This window comes from Elephas maximus, chromosome 8 (assembly GCF_024166365.1).
Source record: "Elephas maximus indicus isolate mEleMax1 chromosome 8, mEleMax1 primary haplotype, whole genome shotgun sequence".
Taxonomy (NCBI): domain Eukaryota; kingdom Metazoa; phylum Chordata; class Mammalia; order Proboscidea; family Elephantidae; genus Elephas; species Elephas maximus.
In genome coordinates this window covers 32,899,005-32,916,598 of record NC_064826.1, presented here as the reverse complement: position 1 = coordinate 32,916,598, position 17,594 = coordinate 32,899,005, and the positions used below count along the sequence as shown (strand labels likewise).

The 17,594-nt window shown below is 41.8% G+C and overlaps 1 protein-coding gene across 1 annotated transcript in view; it reads left to right on the top strand.

Moving 5' to 3' along the window:
- MET (MET proto-oncogene, receptor tyrosine kinase) overlaps nucleotides 1-17,401 on the top strand; it is a 126,249-nt gene extending 108,848 nt beyond the window's left edge. Inside the window, exons 18-21 of the mRNA XM_049894795.1 lie at nucleotides 2,792-2,901; nucleotides 4,319-4,484; nucleotides 14,219-14,355; nucleotides 14,465-17,401. Of these exons, the coding sequence (XP_049750752.1) occupies nucleotides 2,792-2,901; nucleotides 4,319-4,484; nucleotides 14,219-14,355; nucleotides 14,465-14,675 (624 nt within the window). The 3' untranslated portion in view covers nucleotides 14,676-17,401. The remainder of the gene's footprint in view (nucleotides 1-2,791; nucleotides 2,902-4,318; nucleotides 4,485-14,218; nucleotides 14,356-14,464) is intronic.
- Nucleotides 17,402-17,594: the final 193 nt, after the last annotated feature.

Genomic DNA, 17,594 nt, shown 5'->3' with positions numbered 1-17,594 from the left:
TAAGGATCCTTGGATGGCAGCAATGATTCTTACCTGTCCTGCAAGCAGCCTTGCTCTACCTATAGGTACATTTAGTCATCCTTGAGTGCCTGCTATGTGCCAGAAATTGAGCACAGCACAGGAAAAACAGAGGCAGAGCCAGCCTCAGCTTACATGGAGTTTTACTCTACAATGGAAGACCCTGAGCCATTAATTACAAACGAGCCGCTTACTATTCCTTGAACTTGCCATGCACTCTCCTACCACAGGACCTTTGCACGTGCTATTCCCTCTGCCTAGAACACTCTTCCCCCAAACATCCACCTACCTCATCTCCTTCAGCTTTTTGCCCTAATGTCAACGTCACAGTGAGGCCTTCCTGACCTGCTTAAAATTGCAACTGACCCACCCCACTCCCAGGCCTTCAGGGTATCTCTTCCCTGCTTTATTTTCCCCCGCCACACTTACTCTCATCTGATACACTAGGCCTGCACACTACAGTACTGTGGCCACAGGCCGCATGTGAAGTGTGACAAGTCCAAAGTGAGATGTGCTGGAAGTGTAGAGTGCATCCCAGGTTTTGAATATTTAGTGTTAGAAAAGGAAGACAGTAAACTATATCATCAGTAATCGTTTATATTGCTAACTTGTTGAAATGAGAATATTTTGGGTATGTTGAGTTGAAATACATATTATGAAAATTAATTTCACATGTTTCTTTTTATTCTGTATGTGGCTGCTAGAAAATTTGAGTTACATATGTGGCTTGCATTATATTCCTATTGGACAGTGCTGCAGTAGGCAATAAACAAATAATAACTATATACGTGTGTAGGTATATGTGTCTATGTGTATACACACACACACACACACACACATCCCGTTAGAATGCAAGCTTAGGAGAGTGGGGATTTTTCTGCGTTTTGCTCACTTCTGTAGCTCCAGTAGCTAAAACAGTGTTCAGTGTCTAGGCCCTCAGTAAATATTTGCTGAATGCATGAGCTCAGTGTTACACAAGAGGTTCTCAGGCTCTTGCGAGTAGTTTTCTTAGGTGCCATTTATACCAGGACCTAAAGGGCGAGCAAGCATTGGCAGAGCCAGGGAGGGCGAAGAGAGGAGCCTCAGGCTCTTTCTTGGCCCCTGCTGGCCAGATCTCTGTAGGGCTTAAGTAACTTTACTCTTGATGAGAAACAACTTTTAAATTCCTCAGAGAAAATAAGCTGTAGAAATGTAAAGAAATATCTTGTGCTCCTGGCAGTAGATTTTTGCAAGTAAGGTCAATTTTCCAAAGCACAGAACGGCCCTGACAAACCCCACTCTCCCACTTTGACTCTTGCCGTTATCAGATAAGTTAATTTGGTTGGATATGCTCGTTCTCTGCTTTTGGAAGCGGGTATTATCCCCCCAGGGTTAAAGCATGGTAGTATTCTGTACCATGCCTTTCATAACCCAAGGAGTTGGTAACTGATAGCCAGCAGTAACGTGTTGTTTGTGGCCATCAAGTCACCCCTGACTCATGCAGACGCCATGTACGATGGAACAAAACGCTGCCAGGTCCTGCGCCATCCCCACAATTGGCTGTGGATCGCACTGCTGTAATCCGTAGGGTTTTCATTGGCTGATTTTTGGAAGTAGATAGCCCGGCCTTTCTTCCTAGACCGTCTTCGTCTGTAAACTTCACTGAAACCTGCTCAGCATCATAGCAACACCTGAGCCTCCATGGTGGTGGCTGTGCATGAGGTGGATTGGCCAGGAATCGAATTCCCACATAGGAGTCAAGAATTCTAGCACTGAACTACCCCTCAGCACTAACACAGATGTGTCTGAAAGGGAAGCTTGAAACACAAGGAACTGTCCTCTCTACGTGCTGGGTGCATTAGGAGGGCTGCAGCCCTTCTTGCAGGGCCCCACAGTCTGTGTCTCTGCTTCTTGGGCTCACAGACTCAACAGTAACTGCTGAAGAAGAAACACCAGGTTCCTGATGCCACAGTGACATCTATGCAGTGTCAGATATTGTCCTTACCGTTGTTAAAGGCATCCCTCTGTCCATCCAATTTTGTGGCTGGGGTTTGTGGAGAATAAGCTTTCCTGTTCTCTGAGTGGGTCCAAGCCCCAGGAGTTGTGCACTGATACTTCAGCACCTGTAGAAGAACTATTGTGGATTTCCGTATCTTGCCAGTCAGTGTGATTGTCGTCACTACAGTGTGGGCTTTGGCACTTCACAGACTTGAATTAAAATCTTGCCTTCACTACATACCATCTGTGTGTTTTGAGGCGATTTATTTCCATCTGGAAAAGGGAGCCAGTAATACCTGCCTTACAGGAGTAGATAAAGATTAGCCATAATATATAAAAATATCTAGCCTTGGGCTTTGCATACAATGACCAACCAGCTGCCATTGAGTTAACTCCAACTCCATGTGTGTCAGAGTAGAACTGTGCTGCATAGGGTTTTCAATGGCTGGTATTTCAGTAGATTGCCAGGCCTCTCTTCCAAAGCATCTCTGGGCAGACTCCAACCACTCTTTGCACCACGCAGGGACTCTTTTGCATGCCCATACCCAACCAGTTACCGTTGAGTTGATTCCACTCATGGCGATCCCAGTAGAACGTGCTCCACAGGGTTTTCCGTGGCTTATTTTCAGAAGTAGGTCACCTCTGGGTACAATAGGAGTTTAATAAATGATGTTATCAAAGGGGGCACAAGTTATTATTTAGACAAAATGATTCTTTTAAACATTTCTGAATTCTGATATCAGCATTAGCACAGTAAATGCTTAGTTTATGCTTATCCAACTCCCTGTGATTACAGAACCCAACCGTGAAAGATCTTATTGGCTTTGGTCTTCAAGTAGCCAAGGGCATGAAATACCTTGCAAGCAAAAAGTTTGTCCACAGAGACTTGGCAGCAAGAAACTGCATGTAAGTATACTACTCTGTGCCTACAGTCCAAGTTAAGTGACAAGAAGGAACCTTTTCCCACCGTTCCATGCTAGTAAGGATGCCTCTTATGCAAAAGTCCTTTATTTCCATTAACAGTTTTAAATGGATGTGTGAGCTGTGAATGTAGGCGGGGCTTTCAGGCTTCCTCAAACAGAGATTTTAAAAGGGGTTCTCCACAGGGGGTCTTAGCCAGCTGCTGTGTACTTTTGCTTTTCTGGGTCCTTCCCACCAGCAGCCCCAATGTTGTGGTTTCACACTGCATTAGTGTTTGGGAGGGAAAATTCGATCTTCAGCATTTTACAGTGAAAAAAAAGAGGGCTGGTAACACAAATACCAATATATTGTAACAGTGGATCTGAAGTCAGCCTGCCTAAGCCCTACCAAAAATGGTATTTGGGAATGAATATACAAAGAGCTTTATTTGTGTCTGGCTGCCTGGGCTGTATAATACAACAGTCAACAGTTTGTAATTGATTCAGTGCTTTTCCCTTGCATGGCGCTGATTCATGACTTATGGTATGTGTGAATGAAAGTGCTGTGCTTTTAATTTCCTACCTTGGTTTTGGGCAAATGGAACAACATGGAAGCCTGCTTAAACAAAGGAGGCAAGCACTAGATAGAGGAAATTGATTTTTTTTGATCCTTGCTGTTTTTCTTAGATGTTTTACTACATATCCTGTTTCTCCATTACCTCAGTGATGAAAAATATAAATGTTATGCCCTAGCTTAGCCAGTGAGGAGCCCTGGTGGTACAACAGTTAAGCACTTGGCTGCTAACTGAATGGTCAGCCGTTCAAACCCACCAGCTGCTCTACTGGAGTCAAGATCTGGTGATCTGCTCCAGGAAAGATTATAGCCTAGGAAACGCTATGGGGCACTTCTGCTCTGTCCTATAGGGTCTTTATGAGTTGAAATCTACTCAACAACACACAACAATAGCCTAGCCAAACAGAGAATTAAAAAAGTAAGATAACAGCTCCCTACCATGTCTCTTCCCACAAAACTGATTACTACTAATAAAGTGACTAGGGAAGATTGGTGATTGCTTTGTGTAGTCAGTTGGCATACTCGATTCAGCAAACAAGGGAACACTAGGAAGAGAGCAAGTTTTACAATTTCCCCAGATCTACATTAAAGCCAAAAGGACTTTCTTACTCCGTGTCATTCATGATCCCTTTCCTGGGCCTGTTGAATTTGTAATATAAACGTCAAGTGCTTTTTTTCAAGAACTCTATTGTAATTTACTGTTAGTCAATAATAGAGGCCAGATAAAACCTTCCTTTCAGAAGTTATGGATTTCAAATACTGAAGTCACTTGTTAAAACCCATAGATATTTAGAATTGCTGTAAATTATTCTATTTCAACCACCAGTAATCATTTTTGTCACTTCTGTAGGCTGGATGAAAAATTCACGGTCAAGGTTGCTGATTTTGGTCTTGCCCGGGATGTGTATGACAAAGAATACTACAGCGTACACAACAAAACCGGTGCAAAGCTGCCAGTGAAGTGGATGGCTTTGGAGAGCCTGCAGACTCAGAAGTTCACCACCAAGTCAGATGTGGTAACGTATTGATCATCCCTGACCTTCTCTTTTACTCTCTTTCATTGTTGTCAGCTGTCATTGAGTCAGCCCCCAACTCATGGCGACCTCATACACAGTGGAACGAAAAACTGCCGGACCCTGTGCCATCCCCGTGATCAGTTGAGGATCAGACCATTGTGATTCATAGGGTTTCCACTGGCTGACTTTCAGAAATAGATTGCCAAGTCTTTCTTCCTAGTCCATCTTAGTCTGGAAGCTCCATTAAAACCGGTGAGCATCATAGCAACACAGAAGCCTCCACCGACAGATAGGTGGTGGCTGCACTTGAGGCGCATTGCCTGGGAATCAAGCCCAAGTCTCCCAAATGGAAGGTGAGGATCCTATCACTGAACCAGAACTGCCTCCCCGTCTCTTTCATACCCAACTTCAATTAATTTTTTTTAAAGTCAACACCACTAATATTGGTTTTCTTTGCATATGAAAATGAACTTGATTGTCTGACAAGCATCCATAGTATGTTTTCATAAATACATTTATTTACTCAAAAATAAATAAGAGGGGCAACATGCTGGGTACTTAAGAAGTCCAGAGCAGAAACAGGCATGAACCTTATCCTCCAAGAGCTTAGGCTTCACTGGAAGAGAAGACATGTCCATCAATAACTATACACAAAGTAGACCAGGATTAGCTGTGCCCCTCGTAGACCAAGGGCAGGAGGAATTCCAGCTGGAGAAGTCAGGAAGGCGGCACTAAGGGCAATTATCCTTGCACCTTGCTAGAAAAGTACCCTTTTTTATCTGTAAAGGCCAGCCTCCTCTCATACCCCAGGCTTCAGAAGACGTGCTGGAACACTGAGGAAGGAAGAGGCAGCCAGATCCACCAGCTCACCCTTAAACCTTGTGGAGGAGGCAATGTTTACATAGGCCTTAAAGGATAGCAGATTTGGGATTGGGTAGCTGCAAGGATGGGAAGGGGCATGAAATAAGGAATACCAATACAGGTGAGAGAAAGGGTCAAGAAGGCATAAAATATCTTTGGCATTCTACAGAAATGATAAGTAGCGAAAGCTGTAGAGTGAAGTTATAAGAAATAAGCTGAGAAAAAATATATACATATTCTATCATACAGGTCCTTGAAAACCGCAATAAGGAGTCTGGAATTTATTCTCTGGCGTGTGGAAACACTGAAGCATAATTAGATTAGATTATGGTCTTTTCTTGTTCTGTAAGATGATTTGAGAAGAGTGGAAGCAGGAAGATCAGTTGGGAGATGAAGTGAGAGGTAGAAGAGCTTGAATTAATATAGAAACTGTGAGACTGGAGAGGAAGAGAGGGAAGGATCTCAGAGGTAGAATCATCAGTATTTAGCAATGGATTGACAGAGGTCAAAGGTGAGCAAAGTTATATGGCAGTGTAATAACAGATGTATGAAGCACAGGGAAACCCTGGTGGCGTAGTGGTTAAGTGCTACAGCTGTGAACCAAAGGATTGGCAGTTCGAATCTGCCAGGCCCTCCTTGGAAATTCTATGGGGCAGTTCTACTCTGTCCTATAGGGTCATTATGAGTCAGAATCGACTCAACGGCACTGGGTTCGGTTTGGTTTTGGATGAAGCACAGGGGCAAAAGCAGGTTTAGGAGAAAAAAATAAGTTGAGCCTTGAACATACTTAGTTTGACTTGAGAGTGGGACGTCCAGGCAGAGAGGTCCAGGAGGCAATTTGGAATGTGGATCTGTAGCTTATAAAAGAGATCAGGACTGGAAATATACAGCTGAGAGTCCAAAAGCAATTATTTGGAAGAACCTACATATATGAAGCGAAGGAAGAGAATTTGAAAAGACAGAGGAGTAAGCAGAGAAGGAAAAGAGACTATCACGAAAGCTAGAGGAAGAGAAAGTTTCAGGAAGAAATGGGATGGTCAGCAGCGTCCACTGCTACTAAGTGCATAAGAAGGGTCTTGGAAGCTGGGTAACTTGAGTGATTCAGGGGTCCGGAGGATGCTGGGTGCTGAGTGGAATGCAGGGTACACCACTCATTCTGTTCACGTGTAGTAAGAGGACTATAATGTCTGGAGGCAGAGGAAACATTGGTATTTCTAGCCTTGAGGATAACACAGGAATAGGGAAAAGAGCAAACAAGGTGGGCAGAAAACAGTGTTAATGGATGGCATGGACTTTGAAAGAAAAAAGGTTGGCAGCTATAAAGAAAAGACAGGAAGACAAGGATCTGAGTCTCACCCTCCTCATGAGCCAGAGAGAAAGAAGGGGGAAGGGTGGCCTCTATTGGTAAGAGTTTCAAAGAAATTGCCTTCAAGGGAAGAGGTGGAGGAAACAACAGAATAAGTTGAGGGTGACTGGGAGTTTGTTTTGAGCAAATAAGTGAGTTACAGGAGATGGTGGAGGAATGGGGCTTGAGGGTGGTGTGGATAAGACTGATAAGAGAAAGTGATGAAAGAAGTGGGTGCTGGAGAGGTAGGCTGGGAACTTAGTGATGGGGACAGGTGAGGCCATTAAAAAAAAAAGAATTAACCCATCCTCAAAGGACATTCTGTTCCTTCAGACTTGATTGCTTGTCTACTGTTAAGAACCAGAGCCAACCCTTAGAACTCAATAATAAGACAAACAATCCAATTAAAAAAAAATAGGCAAAAGGTTTGCATAGACATTTTACCAAAGAGATGTACAATAGCTAGTTAATAAGCACAGGAAAAGATGTTCAACATCATTAGTCATTAAAGAAATGAAAACATATGTCTACACCAAGACTTTGTACTTGAATGTTCACAGCAGTATTATTCATAATAGCCAAAAACTAGGAGCGTTGCAAACATCCGTCGGCTGTTGAATGGCCAAGCAAAATGTGGTATATCCATACAATGGAATAATACCATTCAGCGATATAAAGGCACTACTGATGCTTGCCACAGCATGAGTAAACCTCAGAAACTTTATGTTAAGTGAAAGGCAGCGACCTCAAAAGATCACATGTTGAATGATTCCATTTATAGAAAGAGGCAAAACTATAGAGACAGAAAACAGATCAGTGGTTGTCTGGGGCTGGAGGGTGGGACTGACTACAAAAGGGCACAAGAGAACTTTCGGAGGTGTTGGAAGTGATCTAAAATCGGATTGTGACGATAGCCGCACAACTGCATAAATATACTAAAAATAATCCACTGTACACTTAGCATCCGTGGATTTTATGGTATAAATTATACCTCGGCCAAACTGTTAAAAAAGAGAGACAGCCTGATAAAAATTCAGATGTTCAAGGCAAAACATGGGATTCTGAGCTTTTTGACACATACCCCACACATGCACACCCTACCCCCACCTCCTCACACACACACCACCGTTCCAAGACCAGGGCTTCTCACCTAGCAGCAGTCACTCAAATACTGGACTGGAAATCCCTGAGCTTCTGCAGCTATGACAGTGCCGTTTCTCTTTCCTGCTCCTTACAGGACATCATATTGCACTCTGTGAAGGGGGAACCTGAGTGATCCATACACAGTGCTGCTTTTGCCAAATGGCTATTTATTGCATGGATAAATTTGCATCAGGTTTTATTTCCATGACAGCCCAATCTTTTGAATGCTGACCTGGAGCATTTTCAGAAGCATGTAATAAGCTGTACATATGTTAAGACCTACAAGTAAAAACTTGCCTGTCTGTATATAGGTCTACTTAATTGCAAATGCCCAGATGGACTTCAGCAAAGTCTAAATACTCTTTAATCCCATTCAAACACAATTACAGTGTCACTACATTTGAAATTACTCATACCCTGTGTTGTACAAGGTTTCACACTGAGTACAGGTGCTTTCGTTAAAATCAGTGTTGATTTCTCAGTTGCTCAATCCAGCTGACTTTGCTATCCTTAATCTGCTTCATCATTCTGCAGCATTTAACACTGTTGACCATACCTTCCTTCTTGAAATTTCATCCTCTTTTGGCTTCTGCGACACGGCACCATCTGGTTTTCCTCCTTGTTGTGTTTTCTCTACCCTTGACTGGGTTCTCTTCCTTCACTCCCATTCTACATGTAGCTGCCCCCCCAGGATTTCTGTCTTCAAGTTTCCACCTCCCTCAGTAATTGCAACCATTCTTATCAGCAGTCACCTTTGAATCTCTCTACCTGGATGTCTTCATCATCATCATAAATTTACCATGTCCAAAGTCAAATTCCTTCCGGCGAAACCAGCAATTTCTCACTTCTTTATTTCTATTAATGGCATCACCGTTATGCAATTTACCTACACTTCACCCTTTTTTGGAAACCCTGGTGCCGTAGTGGTTAAGTGCTACGGCTGCTAACCAAAAGGTCAGCAGTTTGAATCCCCCAGGCGCTCCTTGGAAACTCTGTGAGGCAGTTCTACTCTATCCTATAAGGCCGCTATGAATCAGAATCAACTCGACGGCAACGGGTTTGTTTTTTTTTTTTTTACCCTTAGTGTACGTTCCTGCAAATTCTGACAGATGCAAACCGTTGTGCAACCATCACCACAATCAGGATACAGAACAGTTTCATCACCCCAGAAAATGCCCTTCTGTCCTTATGGAGTCGCCCCTACCCTATCCACCACCCCTGGCATCCACTGATCTGTTTTCTGTCCCTAAAGTTTTACCCTTACTAGAGTGCCATATAAATGAAGTCATATAGTAAGTAGCATTTTGATTCTAGCTTTTTTCACTTAGCGTAATACATTTGAGAGTCATCTATGTTGTTGAATGTATCAGTAGTCATTCCTTTTTATCGCTGAGTGGCATTTCATCGTACAATGTACCACATTTTGTTATCCACTCACCAGTTGAAGATGCTAGTTGGGATCTTTTCAGTCTTAGGCAATTACCAATAAAACTGCTATAACAGTTGCTTAAAGGTTTTTACACGAATATAAGTTTTTATTTCTCTTGGGTAAATACCTAGGAGTAGGATTACTAGGTCATAAAGTAAGTTTATGAGAAACTGCCAAATTGTTTCCCCAAGTGGCTGTATCATTTTGTATTCCCACCAGTACTATATACGAGTTCCAGTTATTCAACATCCTTTCCAGCACCTGGTATTCTTGCGTAGTGGTTAGGTGCTACAGCTACTGACCAAAGGGTCAGCAGTTCGAATCCACCAGGCGCTCCTTGGGAACTCTATGGAGCAGTTCTACTCTGTCCTGTAGGGTCGCTATGAGTCGGAATCAACCCGAGGGCAGTGGGTTTGGTTTTTGGTTTTTAGTCACTGTAATAATTTGTAGTCATATCTGATTTTCTTTATAATTTGCATTTCCCTAGTGACTAATGATGATGAGCATCTTTTCACGTGTTTATTTGCCATCCTTATATTTCCTTTGGCACCCTGGTGGCACAGTGGTTAAGAGCTCGACTGCTAACCAAATCTATTCAAATCTTGTGCTCATTTTTTTTAAGTTTTAGAATTTGTTTTTGTTGGTGGTGTTTTTCTTTCTTTTAAATTGGGTTGTTTTTCTTAGTGGGATTTTTTAGAGTTCTTTATATATTGTAGATACAGGTCTGTGTTATCAGATACGTGTTTTTGCAAATATTTTCTAGTCTGTGGCTTGCCTTTTCTTTTTTTAACAGTGTGTTCGAGAGAGCTTTTTTTTTAATTTTGTTAAAAATGTTATCAGTTTATCAATTTTTTTTCTTTCGATGTCTGATTTTGGGTTTTCTTTTTGATCCTAGTCTTGGTGGCCTATCTCAGTTTACCAACTCTTGAATGCTCATATCTGGCTGGCGCCACTCCTTGCTCACCTCAGCAGCAACAGCAGCCCTTCTTATCATTTTTATAGCTTTAATGATCTCTCACACTGAACAACTGGTTAGATCTTCAGCTTTTGTAAACGTAGGCAGACAGAGATTCCACAGATGAGCTCACCGGTGTGGTGCTCAGGTGTTGAAAATGGCTTGACCCTGTCACACAGTCAGCGTGAATGGCAGAGCCATGTCTTAAAACTAAAACTGACTTCTCATCATGCCTAATGCACACACATTGTGCACTCTCCCTCTCCCAAACACACACACACACACTCCAGCCTCTCTTTTTGGTCGGCATCATTCTTCGCCGCCTCTCCCTCCACGTCCTGTCAGCCCGGAGCTGCTAAGGGGAGTTTGGGATGCAGGCAGCAACTTATTCCTGTCACCTCTGCTGTCCCATAAGCCCTCTGACTCCCCTTTATACCCAGTTATTACCCAAGTCGTATAAATCCTCTGAAATTTACCCAACTCTGCTCCCTCTTTTGTGAATTTGATTCCAGACAGACTTAAGCCTGGGCTACAGGTTAGGGAGGCCTGATCTAGACACATAATCAGCCTCTCAGAACCTTGGTTTCCTCGTGTCTAAAACATCTTACAAAACCAGTTATATGATAGGACTGTAAAAAGGATTAAATAAGATAGTTTTGTTTTTGTTTGTTTGTTCAAAAAAAAAAGGGAGGGCATGCCATCCATTCCTGGCTCATTATGTTGTTGTTGGGTGCTGTCAAGTCAATTTCAACTCATAGGGACCCCATGGGACACAGCAGAACTGCAGTAATCTAGGCTGTAGTCATCTCTGGAGCAGATTGTCAGGTCTTTCTCCCTCAGTGCAGCTGGGTGGGTTCAAACCACCAAACTTTCAGCTCACTATATTGACAAACATACCCTCCCACCTCCCTAACTCAGGAGTTATATCTCATAGGTTTCCGTGTTGCCAGCATGCAGGACCACCCCTCACCTTCTCATTCAGAAACCTCCAAACTGGTGTCCATGGCTCCTTCTCCTTCTTAAGTAGAGCATTTACAGATGCAGTCTCCTGGAGCAAAATCCAGGCATGTCTCCTCTCATTAAAACTACTGAGTGACTTCCTGTGCCCATCGATTTCAGTTTAACCCACTCAACATTTAAAAAACCTGACAGCACAGCCCCAGGGCAACCTTATCCCTTCATGTACTTCACATATCAGGCAATGCAACCTGTTGTACCTGTAGCTCAAAAAAACACTCATGTACTCTCATCTCTGGGCCTACTCCATCCATCCGGAGCACCCTTTTTGCCCTCAATTAATTACATGCACCTGTAAAACAAATTATCCCTGTCCTATATGTCTCCCTTTACAGTCACTTTCTCCATGAAGCTTTCTCCCGTACCCCAAAGCTATCTCTTTGATTTTCACAACACTTTATACCTCTTTTATATTATTGCTTTATTTAAAAAAAAAAAAATTTATTATCTTATTATTTTAAGTTAGTTATTTACATAATACTCTTAACTCTGTAATCCAGCCTCCTAACCTATCCAGTAAGTCGGACAGTAAACTACTTATATATTACCAAAGGTCAATAGATACTTGTTCAGTTGATTTAATTTTAATGCAAATTTTAATGTAAATTCTAGAGTATAAAGGTTGACACAAAGTTGTTGAGAGTAACCAGTAAGATTTTCAGACATTGAAAACTTTGATCTTGAAAGGCTGAAGAGGACAGCAAAGTTATCTGGTTCCCAGCCGGCGGGGACAGGAAGGGGGAGTTCTGTTTAGATCAAGGCAAACAGTCAGTTCCAACTCATGGCAACCCCAAGTGTCAGAGTAGAACTGTGCTCCCTGGGGTTTTCAATGGCTGATTTTTTAGAAGGAGATCGCCAGTCCTTTCTTTTTGAGGTACCTCTGGGTGGACTCCAACCTTTCAGTTAGGAGCCAAGAGCATGGACCATTTGCACCACCCAGGGACTCCTGGGCAAAGGGAAAGAGCCGTTAATGGAAATTTGTATCAGCCACTACAGTATCTTCCTAGTTTCTTCCAGTGGCAGCGTCAAAGACATGCTTTATCCTCCTTGTCACTGAGTACTAGAAGCTATACTTGCTTATTGATTGATTTTATGTTTTCCTGCTCTACTTGAGGAAACCCTGGTGGCATAGTGGTTAAGTGCTACGGCTGCTAACCAAAGGATCTGCAGTGCGAAATCCGCCAGGCGCTCCTTGGAAACTCTATGGGGCAGTTCTACTCTGTCCTATAGGGTCGCTATGAGTCAGAATCGACTTGACAGCACTGGGTTTGGTTTTGGGTTTTTTTACTCTACCTGTGAGGAGCCCTGGTGGCTCAGTGGTTAAAGTGCTTAGCTGCTAACCAGAAGGCCAGCAGTTCAAATCTTATCACCCACTCCATGGGAGAAAGATGTATCAGTCTGCTTCTGTAAAGATTTACAGCCTTGGAAACCTATGGGGCAGTTCTGCTCTGCCCTACAGGGTCGCTATGAGTCAGAGTCGACTCGACAGCAACAAGGTTTTGGTTTACTCCACCTGTTTGTTTTGCATCCTCCTTTCTCTCCAAGCTATTTTTAATCAGGGCCTCATTTCACCACCCCCCCCCCCCCCCCACACACACACATGCTTCCCAGTCTGTGAGTGACTGAGAAATGTTAAGCAAGAACTGACCTCCTGGGTCCTCTGCACAGGGGCAACCTGCAAATGGTGCCCTCTCTTGTATCATTGTCACCTTGGCACACATCCAGGGGAGAGAATACCTATGACCTGATGCAGTCTGAGCAAAACCCAAAAGCCCATTGCCATCAAGTCTGTCCCAACACATAGCAGCCCTGTAGGACAAAGTAGAACTGCCTCATAGTGTTTCCAAGACTGTAATCTTTACAGAAGCAGACTACCGCGTCTTTTTCCCGTGGAGCGGATGGTGGGTTCGAACCACTGACCTTTTGGTTAGCAGCCAAGCACTTAATCACTGCACCACCAGGGCTCCTCTCCTATTCTCATTAGAGTGCTTTAAACCAAAAAATCGCATATTTAGTGGAATTCAGTAGACCAAGCAAGAGCCAAGAGTTAAGAACTCTTAAATGTTTATCCCAGTGTGAGTCCAGATTTATTGGGGTGTTTTTAGCAAGTCATTTAAGCTCTCTGTGTCACTGTGCTCCTCTCTATGAAGTACTGATACAGCTATTTTATATTACTTAGGTATGTTCACATTTTCAAATTAAAGTTATTTTATTGACATTATTTTTCAACAGAGAACCTTGGTGCCTAGCAGTTTTATTATTTCTGATTTTTAATATGGATTTTTCATTTACACTGGCTTAGATCTTCCCTTTTAAAATTAGCATTTAGATACAGTTACATTTCTTAAACAGTATTTACATTCATTTTGAAGTCCCACAACTATAAATTTTTAAAGACTTCCTTTATCTTCTTCTTTTACTAAATAGTCTAAACATGAAGCCCTTGGTAGAGAGAAGGAGAGAAACACATTAGTGCTTTGACCCTACCAAAGGGAACTTGGAAAATGCACTCTACAGATTACAGAGGCATTTTAATCATCATGTTTGCGGAGACTTTTTTTTTTTAAAGATATTTTCATTTGTAATCTAAACTTTGTCCAATTTAGTTTAAATAGGTCATAAAATTCATAGCTTAGCCCAAAACAGCAATAATGTTGCATACGGTAAGCCAAGTTTGGAGTCCCTGGGTAGTGCAAATGGTTGATGCTCTCGGCTGCTAATCAAAAAGTTAGAGGTTCAAGTCCACCCAGAGGATCCTCAAAAGAAAGGCCTGGCTATCTACATCCAAAAAAATCAGCCATTGAAAACCCCTTGGTGCAGAGTTCTTCTGTGACACATAGGGGGTCACCATGAGTCAGGGCCAACTCAACAGCAGCTGGTTTCTTAAACCAACTTTAATTACCGAGACCTACTGAATAAGATGACATTTCTATTTGTGTGGTCATACTTCCTCACCTGGCTTCTTCATTACCTTGTTTTACTAGTGGTCCTTTGGTGTGCTTCTCTGGGAACTGATGACAAGGGGAGCTCCACCTTATCCTGATGTAAACACCTTTGATATAACAGTTTACTTATTGCAAGGAAGGAGGCTTTTACAACCTGAATACTGCCCCGATCCCTTGTAAGTAGCAGTTCTGACCGAATCTTCTGTATCTCTTATAGTCTTTACTTTTACAGAAATGCTTGCCTTTAAGGTGTCTCTCACAGCATTTCTCTTTTTTCTGAAACAGGTATGAAGTGATGCTAAAATGCTGGCATCCTAAAGCTGAAATGCGTCCATCCTTTTCTGAACTGGTGTCGCGGATATCAGCGATATTCTCTACTTTCATCGGGGAGCACTATGTCCACGTGAACACTACTTACGTGAATGTGAAATGTGTCGCTCCATATCCTTCTCTCTTGTCGTCACAAGATAGCGTGGATGACGAGGGGGACACATGATGGAGACACCACCCCTTCTGAAGAACATCATAGTAATAGTTCAAACAACAGTCCACACTTTGTCCAATATTTTTTTCACTGCCTGGCTTTTTTTTAAGGCCATCAGATATTTTTTGCTTTTGCCAAAATTGCACTATGATAGGATTTTCTATTGTTATTTAAAATGACTGGAATTTCTACTCTGACAAAGCATCTGAATCGGCTAATGGAACTGGAGGCTGGGTCCCACTGGCCAGCGCTCAACACCAACACTGCTGCTGTGATGATGCTCCCATTGCATGGGAGGCCAAAACGTGGATTCCACGTTGAAATGTGTATAACTGGAAAATCAAAAAAAAAATCAGGACCCCACCTGATTTTCTGTCAGCAACTGAGGCAATGAATTGTGAGGGCTTCTTCGTCAACAAAAATTCAGAAGAGGTGACGATGCCCAGGATGGACCTGGCAGCCCATGGACCAGGCCACTTGCTTAGAATTCCAGTGTTTCAAAGACCTTGTGCATATTGTGTGGTCACTAACATTTTTCATTGTTAATATTGTCATTTGCCCATTAGGCAAACATTCCCTTTTAAATTTTCATATATACATTCCTTCTATTGGTGGAATACCCATAGACAATGTGCAGATTTTCAAAACAGCATGACACGAAATGTGTTTTTATAAATTAGGAGTATTTACGTATATATTGTTCATAGAAGACATTAAGAAGATGTTCATAAAATAGCTTAGTCACAATGAAATATTTAGTTGTCACTTAATCACCTGTTTGAGAAATGATACTGTTGTTCTGATCTAGCGACTATGGACATTTATTTTGTCTGCCTTTTTTTTTTTTTTTTCTTTAAATGATGATTCTGAAAATAGAACAAGTAATTTGTGATAAATATTTTTAAAGGTGACTCAGCATGATTTTACAGCAGAATACATCTGACTGAAAGGCCTGTTGATTCCAATCAGGCCCATATGTAGAGCAAAGGAAGGACTGATGGACTAGAAATACTAGCGTCTTAGGTCGTATCTTCCCACCATACAAACAAACAATAAAACTTTGAGTGAGTTCAGTTGTACATTTGGGACATGTTTTGTATTAAGCAAAACATATTTGAGAAACAAACCAAAAAATGGCAATACAATGTTCTGGCCATTTCACTTGGATACAGAGTTACTCTAGGCAGGACTTTTGTGACATTTAGTTCTGTGGAATTTTGTGCTTACTACTGTATAGTGCATGTGGCATGGGATACTCTACCTGGTTTTGTCAATGTAAACATTTAAAGTATTATATTTTTATAAAAATGTTTATTTTTAATGATATGAACAAAGTTTTGTTAGGCCACAAAAATACAGCACTGTGAACATTTCAAAAAGGTATGTCAGAGTTGGATTAATAATGGAGTGATTTTAAGTGGTTGTACATTGTGATAAGGAAACGTGCTGATTGCCAGTACACTCCACCCTCATTACACCACCATGACTTGAAGCCCAGGGGTAACACAGCAAGCTAGAAAGAGGGTGTGTTACAGTGAATCCAAGTAGGCGAGTTTGCCTGTTGTTGGAAAAGCATGATTATGACCAAAAGCTCTTTGACAACAGAGGGGCTTACCAGAAGACACAGGAATTGTACTGCAGAAGCATTTCAGTTTAAGTGTTACTATTTCATAAGTGTAAAGAGTAATTCTTTGATCAAAAATTCCATAGAAGAATCCTGATTAGAAGGGGGAAAATGCAAAATGGAATTTCAAATTCTGAAGGACTCTAGACTCTCTGGAGCCATAGAGGGTGGATGAACCCCTGAAACTATGGCCCTGAGATAATCTTTAAACCTTAAACTAAAAATACACCCTAAAATCTTCTTAAAATCAAACAACAGTTTAGCTTTACTAGTGAAAAAGGTCTGCCTTTAATATTATGGAGCCCTGGTGGTATAGTCGTTAAGAGCTACGTTTGTTAACCAAATGGTTGGCAGTTTGAATCTACCAGCTGCTCCTTGGAAACCCTATGGGGCAGTTCTACTCTGTCCTATGGGGTCTCTGTAAGTCGGAATCAACTCAACAGCAACAGGTTTGGTTTGGGTTTTGAGCATTATGCTCTTTTAAGAACTATCCATATGGGATCAAACTGACAACAGCAACTCAAAAGATTAGATAGGAGCCTTAGGGGCAATGAGTTTTTGCTAATGAGGGAGGAACAGCTTAGAAAAGGGTGCGAATGGTTGTACAACTCCAAGAATGTAATCAATGTCAGTAAATTTACGTGTAGAAACTGTTGAATTGGTGTATGTTTCGTTGTGTATATTCTCAACAACAACAAAATAAATAAAATTTAACAAAAAAAAAGAGTAATACTAACTCAGAAAGTAGTGTAAATTATGAATGATTTAAATAAAAAAAAAAAAAAAAACCTGCTCTCCAGAAAGAAATAACTGGTCTCAACTGATGTCAAGAGGATGCACGCATCCAGGACAGAAAGAGCTTGTGGAAACAACCCATCAACAGGACTACACACCTGTATATCCGTGCTTGAGAAAGCAGCAATGTGAAAGCCGTGTTTGCTGTTTATAAACTTTTCCTTAGGTTAATGTGTCTGGACAGACTGTGGGAGTCAGTGATTCTTCTAAGAATTAGCTACTTGTCACTGCCTATACCTGCAGTTGAGCTGAATGGTACTTTGTATGTTAATAGTTCTTGTTCTGATAAATCATACAATTGAAATAAAGTGATGTAACATCTTGTATACTAAGAGTCAGTTGTCATTAGTCATGCTTCATCACCTACATTTACATAATGACAGAGGAAGCCTACCACTGATTTCAACTGGCTGCATCGAGGTAATCCATATATGAGAGCCTTGGTCAAGTTAATGCATGAGCAGTAGCTAAAAGAACTTGCAAGCCCTGACTCTCCAGAAGTCTGTAAGAGT